This window comes from Anolis carolinensis, chromosome 1 (genome assembly GCF_035594765.1).
Source record: "Anolis carolinensis isolate JA03-04 chromosome 1, rAnoCar3.1.pri, whole genome shotgun sequence".
Lineage (NCBI taxonomy): Eukaryota > Metazoa > Chordata > Lepidosauria > Squamata > Dactyloidae > Anolis > Anolis carolinensis.
In genome coordinates, this window is record NC_085841.1 from 84,377,633 (window position 1) to 84,394,345 (window position 16,713).

Here is a 16,713-nt window from a genome sequence, read left to right on the forward strand (position 1 = left end):
TGCGGCGCTTGCCAAAAAGACCCGCCAGGCGGGAGGCCGGATCGATACATTTCTCTAATTCCTTCCCCTCAAGAGGTTTCATCGAAAGCTTTGAGAAACTCCGATCGATAAACTCCCTCAAAGTCAACCGCCTCGAAACAAGGCGGGAGGGTCTTAACAGGATTCTTCTACGCTTAGAAGGCTTGAAAGGGACACCGTCATATTTGTGTATAGGAGAGATGGATAGATAGACAAGCAGACAGATGATAGCTAGCTAGCTAGATGATAGATAGATGTCTTTTCTCCGTGCCAGGAAGAATATGAGCAGAGCAAGGGGAGATTACGTCTCCCTCCCCTCAAGCCTTGGGTGCTGTTTTCCCTCCCAAGCACAATGGCAGCGCTTGAAGTTCCCTCAGGGTCGTCATCCCACCAGAAGGCGGGGATTGTGGAGAAGCAGCGACTTCCTCGCCATTCACCACAGCCATAGGGATGGCTAAAGGGTAGATTTGGCAAATGGTAAACATGGGAGATGGTTCACTCAAGTGTCAGGCTTCATCAAACTGTGTGAAGGGAAGGTGTCTTTTCCTTCAGGAGCCTCCCAGATAAGGAGAGCAGAGGACCAAAGGTCTCTCCAAGCCAGCACCAATTCAGCACTCCCATTCGAACAGGCATGGGAAAACCTGGGCCCTCCAGGAGTTTGGGACTTCAACTCCCACCATTCCTAACCGCCTCAGGCCCCTTCCTTTCCCCCCTCAGCCACTTAAGGGAAGGGACCTGTTAGGAATGGTGGGAGTTGAAGTCCAAAACACCTGGAGGGAGGGCCCAAGTTGGCACATGCCTGCATTAGAAGCAAGAAGAGGGAGGCCGCCCTGAGCAGCAGGTTTGGGCAGCAAAAGTGTTCCTTATTTCATTTGTTGTTCCAAAAGGTTTCATTTGTTGTTCCAGAATGTTAGCTGCCAAGGAGGAGGAGAGGTGTTTTTGTTTGCTTTCGCCTTAGGTGTCCAAACTGTCTGTCTTGGGGAAGGCTGCACCTTGACCTGGGAAGTCTGGCGTGGTCTCTGTATGTTTGTTATGAACCTTGCTCATCCCTCTTCTGCCGGGAAAGGCCTTGGGCAATCCCTGCATCCTGCTACCTGCCTTCCCCCTCAACAAGAGGGGAAACCCCTAAACTAAGGGGCAACGAGTTCTCCCCCTTCACCCCCTCCCTACAATGTATACTTTGACTGAGGCTGAGGTCATATCTGCTGCACTACACAGTTGTATCAGTTGCATGCCTCTGTAACTGCTGTGGTTCTGTTCCACGCAATCCTGAGATCTGTAATTGGCTGGCATCTCTGCCAGGAAGTTCTTGTCTGCTTCTCTGGACTACAATTTCCAAAGGACCCCAAGAGGAACAGGATTGAGGATGGGATTTATTTTATTTTGTAGTATAAACAACCACTCAGGGTATCTGAACTATAGCCATGCCGTGGCTAAAAAAGCCAATGGGATTTTGGCCTGCATAAATCAAGACAGAGACCTGAAGCACTTTAAAGACTAGTGAATACATGCTTCTCTGGCTTGCAGCTTATTTTACCAAATGCAGAGACTCAGTTGTTTTTTGCTGCAGCAGATTAACAGGGCTATATCCCTAGAAATTTGTCTCAGAAGCAGCAATTTGGTTGATAATCACTCTATGATTTTCACGTTGTTTTTATTGGTGCTGTTATGCACCTCCAAATCAACTTTGAATTATGGTGACTCCATTGTAGAGTTTTCATGGCAAGATTTATTCAAAGGAAGCTTCCTCCAAGGCTAAGAGAATGGATCTTGCACAAAATCATTCCATGGCCAAGTGAGGATTCAAACCCTGGTCTCCCAGCTTCCTAATTTAAGACTTGGACCACTAGATTACACTGACTCTTGTGATCTTTGTGCCTGGAGAAAAATGGCAGGCCATTCCTTCCTGTTCAAAGTCCAACATTCGATCCACTGCACCACACTGCTTTTCTCTCCAAACTAATCTTCCTAATACATGTTGTGAATTACCCATTAAGTCTGGTTCTCTGTCCATGCTGCACATTAGGAGTGTGCTGACTGCAGAATAGAATGGAGAGCCTTGCCACAACAACACTAGATAAGATCTTGAATCGAAACAGGCCATACTGCTGCAAGTGAAATTGTTGCCATTAAATTGCATTAAGGAGCCTGACAAAAGGGTTGATAATTTATTTTCCCTTGAAATCTGTTTCATGAGGATCTTGGAGGAAAGAGATGTAGACAAGTAGACAAAAAAGGGAGTAAGGATTGGCTCTAATATTTTGAACCATTTCTGCTTTGTCATGGATTCTTATGGGAATTTTTTTTCAAACTTTACCATTTCATCAGACTTCACTACTACCCTTAACGGAGCCCCCGGTGGCAGAACAGGTTAAACCCTTGTGCTGAAAGATCGGCGGTTTGAATCTGGGGTGTGGGGTGAGCTCCCGTCTGTCAGCTCTAGCTCCCCATGTGGGGACATGAGAGAAGCCTCCCAAAAGATGGTAAAACATCAAACATCCGGGAATCCCCTGGGCAACGTCCTTGCAGATGACCAATTCTCTCACACCAGAAATGACTTGCAGTTTCTCAAGCTGCTCCTGACAGACACAAAAAATACCTTTAACAAAACAGTGAAGTTTAGAGTACAAATGTAGCATCCTTTAATATATGTGGGTTACACAGAGTCAATAAAAACAAAGCAGTACCTGTACATACAATCTGAAAACTATAACAAAAATAAAGATAAAAATAAAGAGGGCTGAGGAAGGACTAGGAAAAAGTAGGCAGTTTTTATGAGAGTGGTGGAATGGCCCTGCTTCCCATTTCTTCTTCCGTTCCACCTGCTGGGTAGGCTTTCTCAACAGGGCTGGTCTTTTCATCTCTCTGCCCAGTGTTGCATGGTGGAATGCGAATATTCTGGCAAGCCAACCATGTGCCTTGACAAAATATTGTACTCTGTTGCATTTCCCAATCACCCAATTGTCCATCCCGCACTTTAGTAGCCAATCAGCTGCACTGTACTGTTCTCTGGTCTTTGGAATATCCAGTTTTTTCTTCTAAATGTGCATGATTGCCTGTGTCTGTGTAATAAAAATGAAAAAAAAGTAAAGATTGGTGGCTTTGAGGGGGTGGGTGGCTTCTTTTGGGGAGTATAATCCTGATATTAGGCTGCAGATGATAGTCTATATATATAAAATGTTCTGATCGGTTTTCCCCTTAACTTAAACAACAAAACTACACAACCAAATCACACCAAATTTGGCCACAAAAGACATAGTCACCCGGTCTGTGTTTTTACAGCAAAAAAAACCTAACAATATAATGTGGAAATATCAGAAAAACCACAAAAAACACAAAATTCCTTTCTGCGCACGTGCGGAGCAGCCGCCCCCCGCCCCCCCAAAAAACCGTGGCTGTGGTGGGATCGAGAGGGGATTAGAAGTGGCCAAGCCTGAAGAAGGTAAACAGCAGGTGGGCAGGCCACGGCCATCCTTACTTCTCATCCCTCTTTCCCGCTATCCGTCCAGCCACCATGGCTCCGGAGAGGAGGAAAGGGGAGAGAAGGGAGTCCGGCGAGAGAGAGAGGGGTCAGAGAAAAAGAGAAAACACAAGATGGTGGCGCAAGCCCCTACCGTCTCAAATAACATTATAATCTAGACCAGGCATGAGCAAACTTAGGCCCTCTTGGTGTTTTGGACTTCAACTCCCACAAACGGGCCCTCTTGGTGTTATGGACTTCAACTCCCACAATTCCTAACAGCCGGAATTATGAGAGTTGAAATCCAAAACACCAAGAGGGCCCCAGTTTACCCATGCCTGGTTATTACAAATCAAAACTACACAAATAGATGCACAACCTGACTCCCTGGTGTTAAAAACAACACCAGGACAGTACATACAGAACAACACTCTGAAAACAGGAGAATTCCTGGCCGGCCTCCATTCTCGCTGCCTCGGCCTTCGTCCTCCAAGTCAGTTCCACCTCCCTTTCTTTCCCCCTTTTCCTCCTTCTCCTCTCCACCTCCTTCGCTGCGCCGCTCTCAGAAGCACATCCTCTACCCGCACTGTCCTAGGAAAGGGAACGCGCCTGCTTCCTCCACTCGGATGCCCCGGGAGAAGAGAGGCTCGGATGGGACCCCAAAAAGCAGAGGAGGAGGAAGAGACAGAAGGGAAGGGGCTGCCCCCGAAGGAGCAGCAGACCCTTTCCCAACAGACCTTGCTCCCTGCGACTTCTTCCCAGGAGGAGCTGCTGCACCAAGGTTTCAATGCTCTTTGGATGCAGGTGAACTACAACTCCCATATGCCAATATTCAGAGTGGCCTGCAACTTCTTCCCTGGAAGAGCTGCTGCACCAAGGTTTCAGTGCTCTTTGGATGCAGGTGAACTACAACTCCCATATGCCTATATTAAGAGTGGCCTGCAACTTCTTCCCTGGAAGAGCTGCTGCACCAAGGTTTCAGTGCTCTTTGGATGCAGGTGAACTACAACTCCCATATGCCTATATTCAGAGTGGCCTGCAACTTCTTCCCTGGAAGAGCTGCTGCACCAAGGTTTCAGTGCTCTTTGGATGCAGGTGAACTACAACTCCCATATGCCTATATTAAGAGTGGCCTGCAACTTCTTCCCTGGAAGAGCTGCTGCACCAAGGTTTCAGTGCTCTTTGGATGCAGGTGAACTACAACTCCCATATGCCTATATTCAGAGTGGCCTGCAACTTCTTCCCTGGAAGAGCTGCTGCACCAAGGTTTCAGTGCTCTTTGGATGCAGGTGAACTACAACTCCCATATGCCAATATTCAGAGTGGCCTGCAACTTCTTCCCTGGAAGAGCTGCTGCACCAAGGTTTCAGTGCTCTTTGGATGCAGGTGAACTACAACTCCCATATGCCAATATTCAGAGTGGCCTGCAACTTCTTCCCTGGAAGAGCTGCTGCACCAAGGTTTCAGTGCTCTTTGGATGCAGGTGAACTACAACTCCCATATGCCTATATTCAGAGTGGCCTGCAACTTCTTCCCTGGAAGAGCTGCTGCACCAAGGTTTCAGTGCTCTTTGGATGCAGGTGAACTACAACTCCCATATGCCAATATTCAGAGTGGCCTGCAACTTCTTCCCTGGAAGAGCTGCTGCACCAAGGTTTCAGTGCTCTTTGGATGCAGGTGAACTACAACTCCCATATGCCAATATTCAGAGTGGCCTGCAACTTCTTCCCTGGAAGAGCTGCTGCACCAAGGTTTCAGTGCTCTTTGGATGCAGGTGAACTACAACTCCCATATGCCAATATTCAGAGTGGCCTGCAACTTCTTCCCTGGAAGAGCTGCTGCACCAAGGTTTCAGTGCTCTTTGGATGCAGGTGAACTACAACTCCCATATGCCAATATTCAGAGTGGCCTGCAACTTCTTCCCTGGAAGAGCTGCTGCACCAAGGTTTCAGTGCTCTTTGGATGCAGGTGAACTACAACTCCCATATGCCTATATTCAGAGTGGCATGCAACTTCTTCCCTGGAAGAGCTGCTGCACCAAGGTTTCAGTGCTCTTTGGATGCAGGTGAACTACAACTCCCATATGCCTATATTCAGAGTGGCCTGCAACTTCTTCCCTGGAAGAGCTGCTGCACCAAGGTTTCAGTGCTCTTTGGATGCAGGTGAACTACAACTCCCATATGCCTATATTCAGAGTGGCCTGCAACTTCTTCCCTGGAAGAGCTGCTGCACCAAGGTTTCAGTGCTCTTTGGATGCAGGTGAACTACAACTCCCATATGCCTATATTCAGAGTGGCCTGCAACTTCTTCCCTGGAAGAGCTGCTGCACCAAGGTTTCAGTGCTCTTTGGATGCAGGTGAACTACAACTCCCATATGCCAATATTCAGAGTGGCCTGCAACTTCTTCCCTGGAAGAGCTGCTGCACCAAGGTTTCAGTGCTCTTTGGATGCAGGTGAACTACAACTCCCATATGCCTATATTCAGAGTGGCCTGCAACTTCTTCCTGGAAGAGCTGCTGCACCAAGGTTTCAGTGCTCTTTGGATGCAGGTGAACTACAACTCCCATATGCCTATATTCAGAGTGGCCTGCAACTTCTTCCCTGGAAGAGCTGCTGCACCAAGGTTTCAGTGCTCTTTGGATGCAGGTGAACTACAACTCCCATATGCCAATATTCAGAGTGGCCTGCAACTTCTTCCCTGGAAGAGCTGCTGCACCAAGGTTTCAGTGCTCTTTGGATGCAGGTGAACTACAACTCCCATATGCCTATATTCAGAGTGGCCTGCAACTTCTTCCTGGAAGAGCTGCTGCACCAAGGTTTCAGTGCTCTTTGGATGCAGGTGAACTACAACTCCCATATGCCTATATTCAGAGTGGCCTGCAACTTCTTCCTGGAAGAGCTGCTGCACCAAGGTTTCAGTGCTCTTTGGATGCAGGTGAACTACAACTCCCATATGCCAATATTCAGAGTGGCCTGCAACTTCTTCCTGGAAGAGCTGCTGCTCCAAGGTTTCAGTGCTCTTTGGATGCAGGTGAACTACAACTCCCATATGCCTATATTCAGTGGCCTGCAACTTCTTCCCTGGAAGAGCTGCTGCACCAAGGTTTCAGTGCTCTTTGGATGCAGGTGAACTACAACTCCCATATGCCAATATTCAGAGTGGCCTGCAACTTCTTCCCTGGAAGAGCTGCTGCACCAAGGTTTCAGTGCTCTTTGGATGCAGGTGAACTACAACTCCCATATGCCTATATTCAGAGTGGCCTGCAACTTCTTCCTGGAAGAGCTGCTGCACCAAGGTTTCAGTGCTCTTTGGATGCAGGTGAACTACAACTCCCATATGCCAATATTCAGAGTGGCCTGCAACTTCTTCCTGGAAGAGCTGCTGCTCCAAGGTTTCAGTGCTCTTTGGATGCAGGTGAACTACAACTCCCATATGCCAATATTCAGAGTGGCCTGCAACTTCTTCCCTGGAAGAGCTGCTGCACCAAGGTTTCAGTGCTCTTTGGATGCAGGTGAACTACAACTCCCATATGCCAATATTCAGAGTGGCCTGCAACTTCTTCCCTGGAAGAGCTGCTGCACCAAGGTTTCAGTGCTCTTTGGATGCAGGTGAACTACAACTCCCATATGCCAATATTCAGAGTGGCCTGCAACTTCTTCCTGGAAGAGCTGCTGCACCAAGGTTTCAGTGCTCTTTGGATGCAGGTGAACTACAACTCCCATATGCCAATATTCAGAGTGGCCTGCAACTTCTTCCCTGGAAGAGCTGCTGCACCAAGGTTTCAGTGCTCTTTGGATGCAGGTGAACTACAACTCCCATATGCCAATATTCAGAGTGGCCTGCAACTTCTTCCTGGAAGAGCTGCTGCACCAAGGTTTCAGTGCTCTTTGGATGCAGGTGAACTACAACTCCCATATGCCAATATTCAGAGTGGCCTGCAACTTCTTCCCTGGAAGAGCTGCTGCACCAAGGTTTCAGTGCTCTTTGGATGCAGGTGAACTACAACTCCCATATGCCTATATTCAGAGTGGCCTGCAACTTCTTCCTGGAAGAGCTGCTGCACCAAGGTTTCAGTGCTCTTTGGATGCAGGTGAACTACAACTCCCATATGCCAATATTCAGAGTGGCCTGCAACTTCTTCCTGGAAGAGCTGCTGCTCCAAGGTTTCAGTGCTCTTTGGATGCAGGTGAACTACAACTCCCATATGCCTATATTCAGTGGCCTGCAACTTCTTCCCTGGAAGAGCTGCTGCACCAAGCTTTCAGTGCTCTTTGGATGCAGGTGAACTACAACTCCCATATTCCTATATTCATAATGGCCTGCAACTTCTTCCCAGGAGGAGCTGCTGCACCAACGTATCAGTGCTCTTTGGATGCAGGTGAACTGCAACTCACATATGCCTAGATTCACAGTGGTCCATACAGCAGGGAGAACTGCAATTACCATTATGTTCAGTCAGTCCTCCCTCAAAACCCACCAGTATTCAATTCAAAGTTGGACATATTGGGTATTTGTGCAAGGAGAAGTACAATGTCCATCATATTGGTCAATCCCTCCCAAACCCCACCAGTATTCAAAGTTAGACATACTGGGTATTTATGCAGGGAGAACTATAATTACCATCAAGTTGGGTCAGTCCCCCTCAAACCTCACCAATATTCAAAGTTGGTCATTTTGGGACTTTGTGCAGAGAGAACTCAATTACCATCACGTTGGGTCAGTCCTCCCTCAAACCCCACCAGTATTCAAAGTTGGCAATATAAACCACAGGAAAAAAACATTACGGGGAAGACAGAAAGCGGCCAGGCTTCCAAGCAGTGAGGCTATTGAATGCAAATCAAGCTGACCAAACAGGGATTCCCCTAGAAAGAAAGTAGCCTGGTTTCAAAGGACGGTTATTCAGTTATATTCCCCCAAACAAGGAATCCCCAAGGTAGGAAACAGCAAGGCTTTGAAGCTGCAAGGCTATTCAGAGCTACTCCACCTGGCCAACCAAGGAATTCCCTAGGTAGAAAGCATCCAGGCTTTGAGGTACGGAGACTATGCATTGCTATTCAACCTGGCCAACCAAGCATTCCACACGGTAGCAAGCAGCCAGGCTTTGAAGTTGCAAGGCTATGCATTCCAATTCTAGCAGCCCAAAAAACCATTCCCCAAGAATGCAAGGACCCAGGCTTCCAAGCCTGGGTCCTTGCATTCCAGCTCACCAAACAAGGATTCCCATATGAAGAAAACAGCCAGGTTTTGAGGCTGCAAGGCCATTCACTGCTATTCCGCCTGGCCAACAAATGATTCCCAGAAGCCACAGCAACGCGTAGCCAGGCAAAGCTAGTGATTATGGTAAAAGGGTTTCTGCAATATGGTTCCTTCCTTTCCTCTGTCCCTCCCTTCCTCTCACCCTCCTAATAGTTTTCTGGGAAAACTAGATACTGACTAGGGACATATATTTCATAAAAGTACCATACAATGAAGATAGTAGAAATGAAAATTCTGGTAACAAGTCCATCCACAGAATCATGCTTCTAACCATCTCTACAGCTACTTGCATTGTGCTGAACAGGAATGCATTTTTTCATGACCAGCAGCAGTCCAGATGACTGGCTGCTGTGGCAATGAAGACATACCATGTTTTGGAAAAGCCAATTCCCATCTGGAAGGAAAGGTGAGAAATAAATTAATTCTAAGTGTTCACCAAGATTAATGTGTACTGATGATTTGATAGCTCCAAGGACTGTGTTTATAGTCTTAGTCAATGCAGAATAGCTGTCTGCAAATTGGTGCCCACCAGATAGAGACTTAGACAAACAGAGAGACAGGCACAGATAAGAAGAATTATTTAATTTCTATTAAACGGGTGTGTTGGGAGGTGTAATGGAAGGAGGGAATGGATTGGTTCAGAAGGTCTCATAGATTGCAATTCCTGCCCAGTCTGTAATGAAAGTAGACATGGCTCAGATCTCATCAAGCTTTATTCCAGTAAAAGTGAGGAATGAGTCCAGCATGAAGGGGGAAATAAGCCAAAATCAGTTCCATTTTTACTTCCACCCTGCCAGCAAAAGCCTGGCAGGACTCTGGATAGAAAACAGCCTCTGAGATCGGAGTGCTCTGTCTATCCGCCTCTTCAGCCTTAGGATTGCTCCGTAAGAATACTAATTTTGAAGCAGAATTCCAATAATTTAAAAGCACACTGTGATAAAACACTCAGAGCACTTCCATAGAATTCTCACATTTTCATGGCAAGTGCAAAGCTAGGCATAAGAGAAGAATATGGAAAAACAAACTTGAATGTGCCCTTTAAAATAAGGATTAAGCACTAATGACATTTCTACTTAAAAGGCCACTTCTGAATGCAGTGACTGAAGGACCCCAAGATACTGCTGTGAACCTTAAAAGCCACTACTTTAAAATAAATCATTATGTTTGGAGAATTCAAAGTTGGCTTTCAATTACTGCTGATGAAACCTTTTTCATTTTCTGTTGAAAGATGTTTATGTTCTTTTTGCTTTAGAAATTATTTGTTAAGGTTAAAAACTATACCCCATTTGTTTATGTGTATGACACATCTGATGCCAGATTTATTTTTCAAAAAGGATATTGGCCAGCTATGTAGATCAGCATATGGGGAGGATGATAAAATTAGAGGAGCTTGATAATGGTATAGTGAAACCAGGGTTTGGAGGGTCCAAATACTAGACTTCCTGATTTATCAGAGATATCATTTGACATCTTCTTTGCCTTCCTTCAGCCTGGTTTCCTGATCCGCCTGAGTTTAACCACAAACCTCACTGTAACTGGAGAAGAACTTTCCCCCACCTACAATATGAGAGTCTAGCCCAGGCATGGGCGAACTTGGACCGATTGTTAGGAATTGTGGGAGTAAACGTCCAAAATACCAGGAGGACCCAAGTTTGCCCATGCCTGGGCTAGCCTATTTATGGGATAGGTTGCTTTTAGATGGACAATAAAAAGATCAATTAGCTTTACAAAATACTTGCTTCTGTTTGAGATGAAAATGAGTAGAACCGAACTTATTGACATGGGATCAATACAATCATTTCCATTATTGGATATTATTTGTTGGGGAGTATAATCTGACGACCCTAAATTGCAGAACTGACTACATAAGCAGATGTGAAAGTAATGTACAATCATCTTCAAGCTGTTAAAGTGAGATTTCTACCTACCTGTCTATTATTTAATAGCATAAAATGTGACTATCATATTTCTCTCATGCAGAAATATTACAAATACAAATATTACAAATTCTCCCATGTTGCTTGCTCAAATACCAGAAGCAGGAGATGATCAGCAGAAATATGTGTGCTAAAATGATACATTTTAGCATTTATTACTTTGAGTATTACCATAAGCTGTAAGCAGTAGTTTTATGGCTATGTGCAATTTCTTGGTTGACAAATTTACAAGTGTTTGTGACACTTTAATCTCCTTCTGAGAAAAACAGAAATTGGAACTTTAGTGTTTAATAAATGGGCCTCTTATAGGAAACAAGCTCAAAAACTTGTTCCAATTTTAAAGAAATGATATTTGAGTGGAACTCCGCACGCCAATAGAACTTTTTCATTTATTTCAGTGGGGGAAATAGATGTGTATGGTCACATGTTTGTGTGTGTGTGTGTGTGTGTATACATATACAGGTGCCTTTGAAGTTTTTAAGAGAGTGGGGCTCAAAACAAGCAAGTACGTTTTAGTAACAATAACAACATGAAGACAGTGAATAATAGTGATGATAATACCAGCAACAAAAGCAGTTAACAATGTGACTATCATAAAGAAAATGACAAAATAATAAAATACTATGAAACTGTTTAAAACATAAAATAATACTTGTATATTAAAGAAAAAGAGAAAGTAAGACCTCCATATCCATGGAGGATACATTCCCAGCTGGATCAGTTACCTGGAACCATGGATACCAGATTCCACCAAACTCTAAAGCAGTGTATTTGACTGTTGAATAGCTCTTACTGTCAGGAAAGTTTTTCTAATGTCTAAGTAGAATTTCTTTTCCTGAAATTTGAATCCATTGCCCCTCCTCAATATGACATCCTTTCAAATATTTCAATATAACTATCATGCCCCCTCTCAACTGTCTCATCTCCAAGCTAAACATACTCAACTACCTAAATTCCCAAGTATTTCTCCGCAAGGCATGAAATGTTTAATACAGTAATCCATGAACAAAGATTGCTTTCTATACAGGATCATGCACTTCCTGATGATACTGCAACAACCCTGTATCTGTGGGAGAGATGTTCCCAGATCGACTGTGATTATGTGAACTGTATGAAATGGCACTGAATTACCTCACTCCCAGTCCTAGCATGCCATATACAACTTTATGGTAACTTCTGGGGAAAAGTATGCCATTGAATCTCTTGGAGGACCTAGTAAATTGATGGGTGCAGGTAAGTGAACCCGTGGTCTTACTGTCTTACCATTCTTTCCAATCTAGCAAATCTTCCTGTATATAGAACCCAAACTGGACATGGGCAGATGGGAATTCGAGCTTATACACATCTGTTTTGTACCCTGAAGAAAATCAGCAGTATCACCATGCTGGGCCTAGGTCTGGGCCTATTCCTCCCTCATTTTGAATATAAAGGCACTTTGCTGGCCATGTTGTTCGGTTACTCCATTTCTTATTCTATCTCTGAGCACCATCTGCAGTAGCGAAGGCTTACCAATAAATTATACAGATGGGAAAATTCTATGAGTGAGAGAAGTCCATTGGCTATTCACCCTGGTTTCTTCAACAAAGGACAGAAATCTGCCTAGCAGTGTCCTAATCTTTCAGTACTCCACCAATACGGAATGTTACATAAACATACTTATAAAAGAAAGGCTCCTATCTTGTGGAAGCCCAACAAACATGTACAAATCCTGGAAAATCTGACATCTTCATGAAATCTGTCCATGCAAACAAGAATCTCGTTTCTTCAGTTTTTCAAGTGAGAAAAAGCAACAGGGCTGGAACAGAGATGGATACTCCCCTGCTCCCAGCTGTAGAAACAGAGATTATGTTTGTGCACATATGCAGATACTGTATTTTTTCAATTCTAAGACACTTTCCCCCATATAAACATCTCTGAAAATAAGGTGTGTCTTAAGATTGCAGGTGCTTTTTATATAAAAAACAAAGGTTTTTTTTCTGTTGTTGGTACTGAAACTAATGTGCATCTTACAATCAATGATGTCTTAGAATCAAAGAAATGCTGTTTGTATGAAGACACGGGAGTAAACACTCTGATCATAATCTGGCAAAACTAGATATTCCTTTGACATCGTGCTTCTTCACTATTTCGTATAATTTTGGAAAATGCTTAAATGAGTGGTATTCTCATCTTCAGCAAAATGTTTGAGAGTGGTTCAGCCTGGATGGGGACAATATTCCTCTCCTGCAACAGAGATTGGGTCTTTTTTAGTTTGTCTTGTATACAGATAGCAATGCCCTTCCACTTCCTGCAGGTACATGATTTTTTATTGTCTTGACTTTGTCTTTGATTTGAATTTACAAAAATGGTAAAATCTCCACACTGCAGGTGCCAGTTTTGTGACACACATCTTTAGCTTTTGTGCTTTGCGGCTGCCATTCTGTCCCGATGCCCTCATCCTCTATGCCTGCTGCAGCCAGCTCTAAACTGAAAATATACCGATATCAGTGTACTGCAGAACTTGGAGCTTAGATATACAATCTTGCCAGCTTGTTCTTTCACAGAAACCAGTGGCATTTCCTTGCTTCTTAGTAAATCCTTGTCTTCTTCCACGTTGTTTTTATAGATATTCTCATTCCACTTAAGATGGATTTTCAGGAAAGATCTAAAGACATCAAAGGAAAAGGTCTCTTTGAGCTCTAGTTTATCTCAGATGTTTCTTTTCTGCACACAACTTCACATTGTACCATTTTTTTCATCAGAATGCTTGTGTGAGTTTTTGTTCTACTTATTTCCTGAGTTGTCCCGGATGCTTCAGCCTTTTATTCAAAAAACAACTGCTGTAGCTCAGACAATTGCTGCATACTCACTCTTAATTTGTCTACCTGTATTCTTTTCTCCCACCTCCTCAAGCCTTAGAACCCTGATTATCCTATCTTTCTCTCCAGAAGTTCTCTTGGAATTGAAACTAAGTCCATTCCAGTTCATTTTTACCATGCATAATCAGTTTGCCAGGCACTGCTTGTTCTCTGTTAGCTAATTTCCCCATACTGAAATCTGAAATGTATGGACTTCTACAACATTATTTTAATTATGTCTCTGCTATGCATAGGATTTGCAGCTGCATATAAGATAATTAATTCTGCATTAGAATGTGTATAGTTAAGTATGCTAATACCAACACTGATAATTGTGTGTGTGTATATATATAGCTTTTTGGGGGGCCCCCATATCTTCAAGGGATAGTTTCCCAGCTGTACTGCAATTACCTCAAACTGCAGATATCACCAAAAGCACTAAATTACGTGATCTCTGGCCCCAGCATACCATAGAATTGCTTGATGCACCTAACAAATTCCCAGAAAGACATGTTTTTCTCAGATGTGGGTAAGTGAAACCACTGATATTGGTTCCACTATTCCTGGGGTTTTACTGCACGTATTTTCTATTTTCTGATCATTCTGTATAATATTTTCTTTCAAGCCTTGAATGTCATATTGGGAGGAAGGTATTCAAAAATAAATATTTTCTTATGTCTGTCAAAATAGTTTTAAAACTGACTTGGTGAATATGCATTTTTTATCAGGGCTACAAGATTCCTTATACACATGTATCTCATAAGGTCTTTAAACACATATCTACAGAGAACACACACAGAAGCTAAAAGTGAGGAATTTTCACTTCATCCATCCAATGCACCATGATGGAGATCCTTAGGTGATTTGCAGGAAGAATGAAAATCTTGGTGGGAGCTTTTAGTTTTCCAACTGAAGAAAGAAATGTACAAAAAAGAGTCTGACAAAACTATTTAGTAATTGTAAGTCATTTCCAGCCCACTTACAGTGTACACCATATTATAGTGCATCATTAAATAGAAATATAATAAAATCAATATACATCAGTGTGATGCCACTTTCTTATATATTTGACATTTGAACAATGGCAGATTATCAAATTACAATGCAATTTACATTTTTTCATTTTCTAGATATCGGACACAGTTCCAGTCACCCAATACTTAAAACACCTGCTTGACAAGTATCCTATAGTACAGGCTTCTCCAACTTGATACCATCCAGATGTGTTGGGGGACAGAAAGTTGAGAAAGATTGTTATACTCCATATAGATCCCGAATTGCTTCTGCCATTTTAATTTTTAAATTATTCTGATGGCCTAACAGAGTTTTTGTGAAAGGAATTACATGACTTTGTCCCATAGCTGTAGTCTGAACTGAAATATCCCATTCTATTATAAGACACAAGGCAGTCATCAAGACCTGAATATTATATTTTTATCTTCCCTGGGAATCTTCCACGTCATCTGTCTTCCATAGACACATCTTTTATGCAGCAGCTGTCAGTGAAGAAGGACTATATATCTTCACTGTTTCATCCCAAGCACAGTCTGCCACCTAAGGAAGGAAACACAATTCACTTTAAAGTGACCGGTGGTGGTTTGAATGGAAAGCCAATACAAAAAAATCACAGGAGCATGAACTGAAAGAGAAACCTATATATAACATTTTGACAACTGAGTGCACACATTCCCATTTCTTCAGGGACAAGTCTCTCTACAAACTTTAGTGAAATATCCCCCTAAAGCTAACACCAGTCAATATATATGAAAACAGATTACATTTTAAAATATGTATTCAAGACAAGAATATTAAGCAAATCTAAAAGAAAAACAGAAGCATTTTTACTATTTTAAACTGTTCTTTGTCTTTTATAGAGTGGAAATAGAAATGTGCTGCCATGTGCCCAAAAAGGGATCTTTTTGGTCTAGGAACATTTGGATAAGACACTCAACAGCAAAGAAGAATCCAGAATGTCTGGCAAAATTTTGCTTAGAATTGGCATTTCATTATTTTCATGGGACAAAAGTGCATGGTAAGGGCCAGTTGTTACCACTGGAGCACCAGTGTGATGTAGTGGTTTGAGTGCTGGATTGGGAGACAAGGGTTCAGCAAGGAAATCTCGTGGGTTATCTTGGAGAAGGCACACACTTCAAGCCTGAGTAGAAAGCAAAGGCAAACCTCCTCTGACTTATGCTTGCTTAGAAAACCTTGCAGTACTAGGTTCAATTTGAAGGCACAACAAAAACAACCACAATGTGTTATCAATTGGCTTGTTAGCTATACATTGTTTCACAAAGTTACAGCCTCAGTAACTACTCCATTTATTGTATTAACAGATTTATATTAAACATTTACCTATCTCAAAATAAATTATAAACTGTTTCAGAAAAATAGCAATATCTTTGTGGGGGACATGAGATCACAAAATGTATTCATTTTCATAATGTAGCTAAGATTGTGTAGCCAGGATAAAAAATGATAGCTAGCAGGAATGACGTGCAGGTCTGGCACCATATAAACCCACCATTGCAGGAGGAGTAAATCCATGATTGGTTTTACTGCTCTCATAATTGCTCCATGTTGAACAGGAGCTCACCTGATCCTGGACCAGAGGTAGAGTACCAATGTGAACATTCAGCTTAAAGCTGCTATTGGAGGAGTAGTAAAATTAAGAATGAACTCTTCACCCTGGAGTTGTGCATCCACCCACTACCCTTGGTAGCTAAATAATAAAAGAGAAAACGACATGACCCAAAAGAGCAAAATTATTACTACAGTAGAGTCTCACTTATCCAACACTCGCTTATCCAACGTTCTGGATTATCCAACGCATTTTTGTAGTCAATGTTTTCAATATATCATGATTTTTGGTGCTAAATTCATAAATACAGTAATTACTACATAGCATTACTGCGTATTGAACTACTTTTTCTGCCAAATTTGTTGTCTAACATGATGTTTTGGTGCTTCATTTGTAAAATCATAACCTAATTTGATGTTTAATAGGCTTTTCCTTTATGCCTCCTTATTATCCAACATATTCGCTTATCCAACATTCTGCTGGCCCGTTTATGTTGGATAAGTGAGACTCTACTGTATATTATTATTGACACAACGACATAGCATGACACAGCAAACAAGATAGATATGCTGGATTTTGTATCACAAAATCACAAGTCGAACACTTCCCAAGCGTTTAGGACT

The 16,713-nt window shown here is 42.9% G+C and overlaps 1 protein-coding gene across 1 annotated transcript in view; it reads right to left on the bottom strand.

Annotated features, from left to right (window-relative positions):
• Window positions 1–14,445: 14,445 nt before the first annotated feature.
• Window positions 14,446–16,713, bottom strand: part of pex7 (peroxisomal biogenesis factor 7) — a 78,567-nt gene continuing 76,299 nt past the window's right edge. The window contains exon 10 of the mRNA XM_003223304.4: window positions 14,446–15,063. Within this exon, the coding sequence (XP_003223352.1) occupies window positions 14,995–15,063 (69 nt within the window). The 3' untranslated portion in view covers window positions 14,446–14,994. The remainder of the gene's footprint in view (window positions 15,064–16,713) is intronic.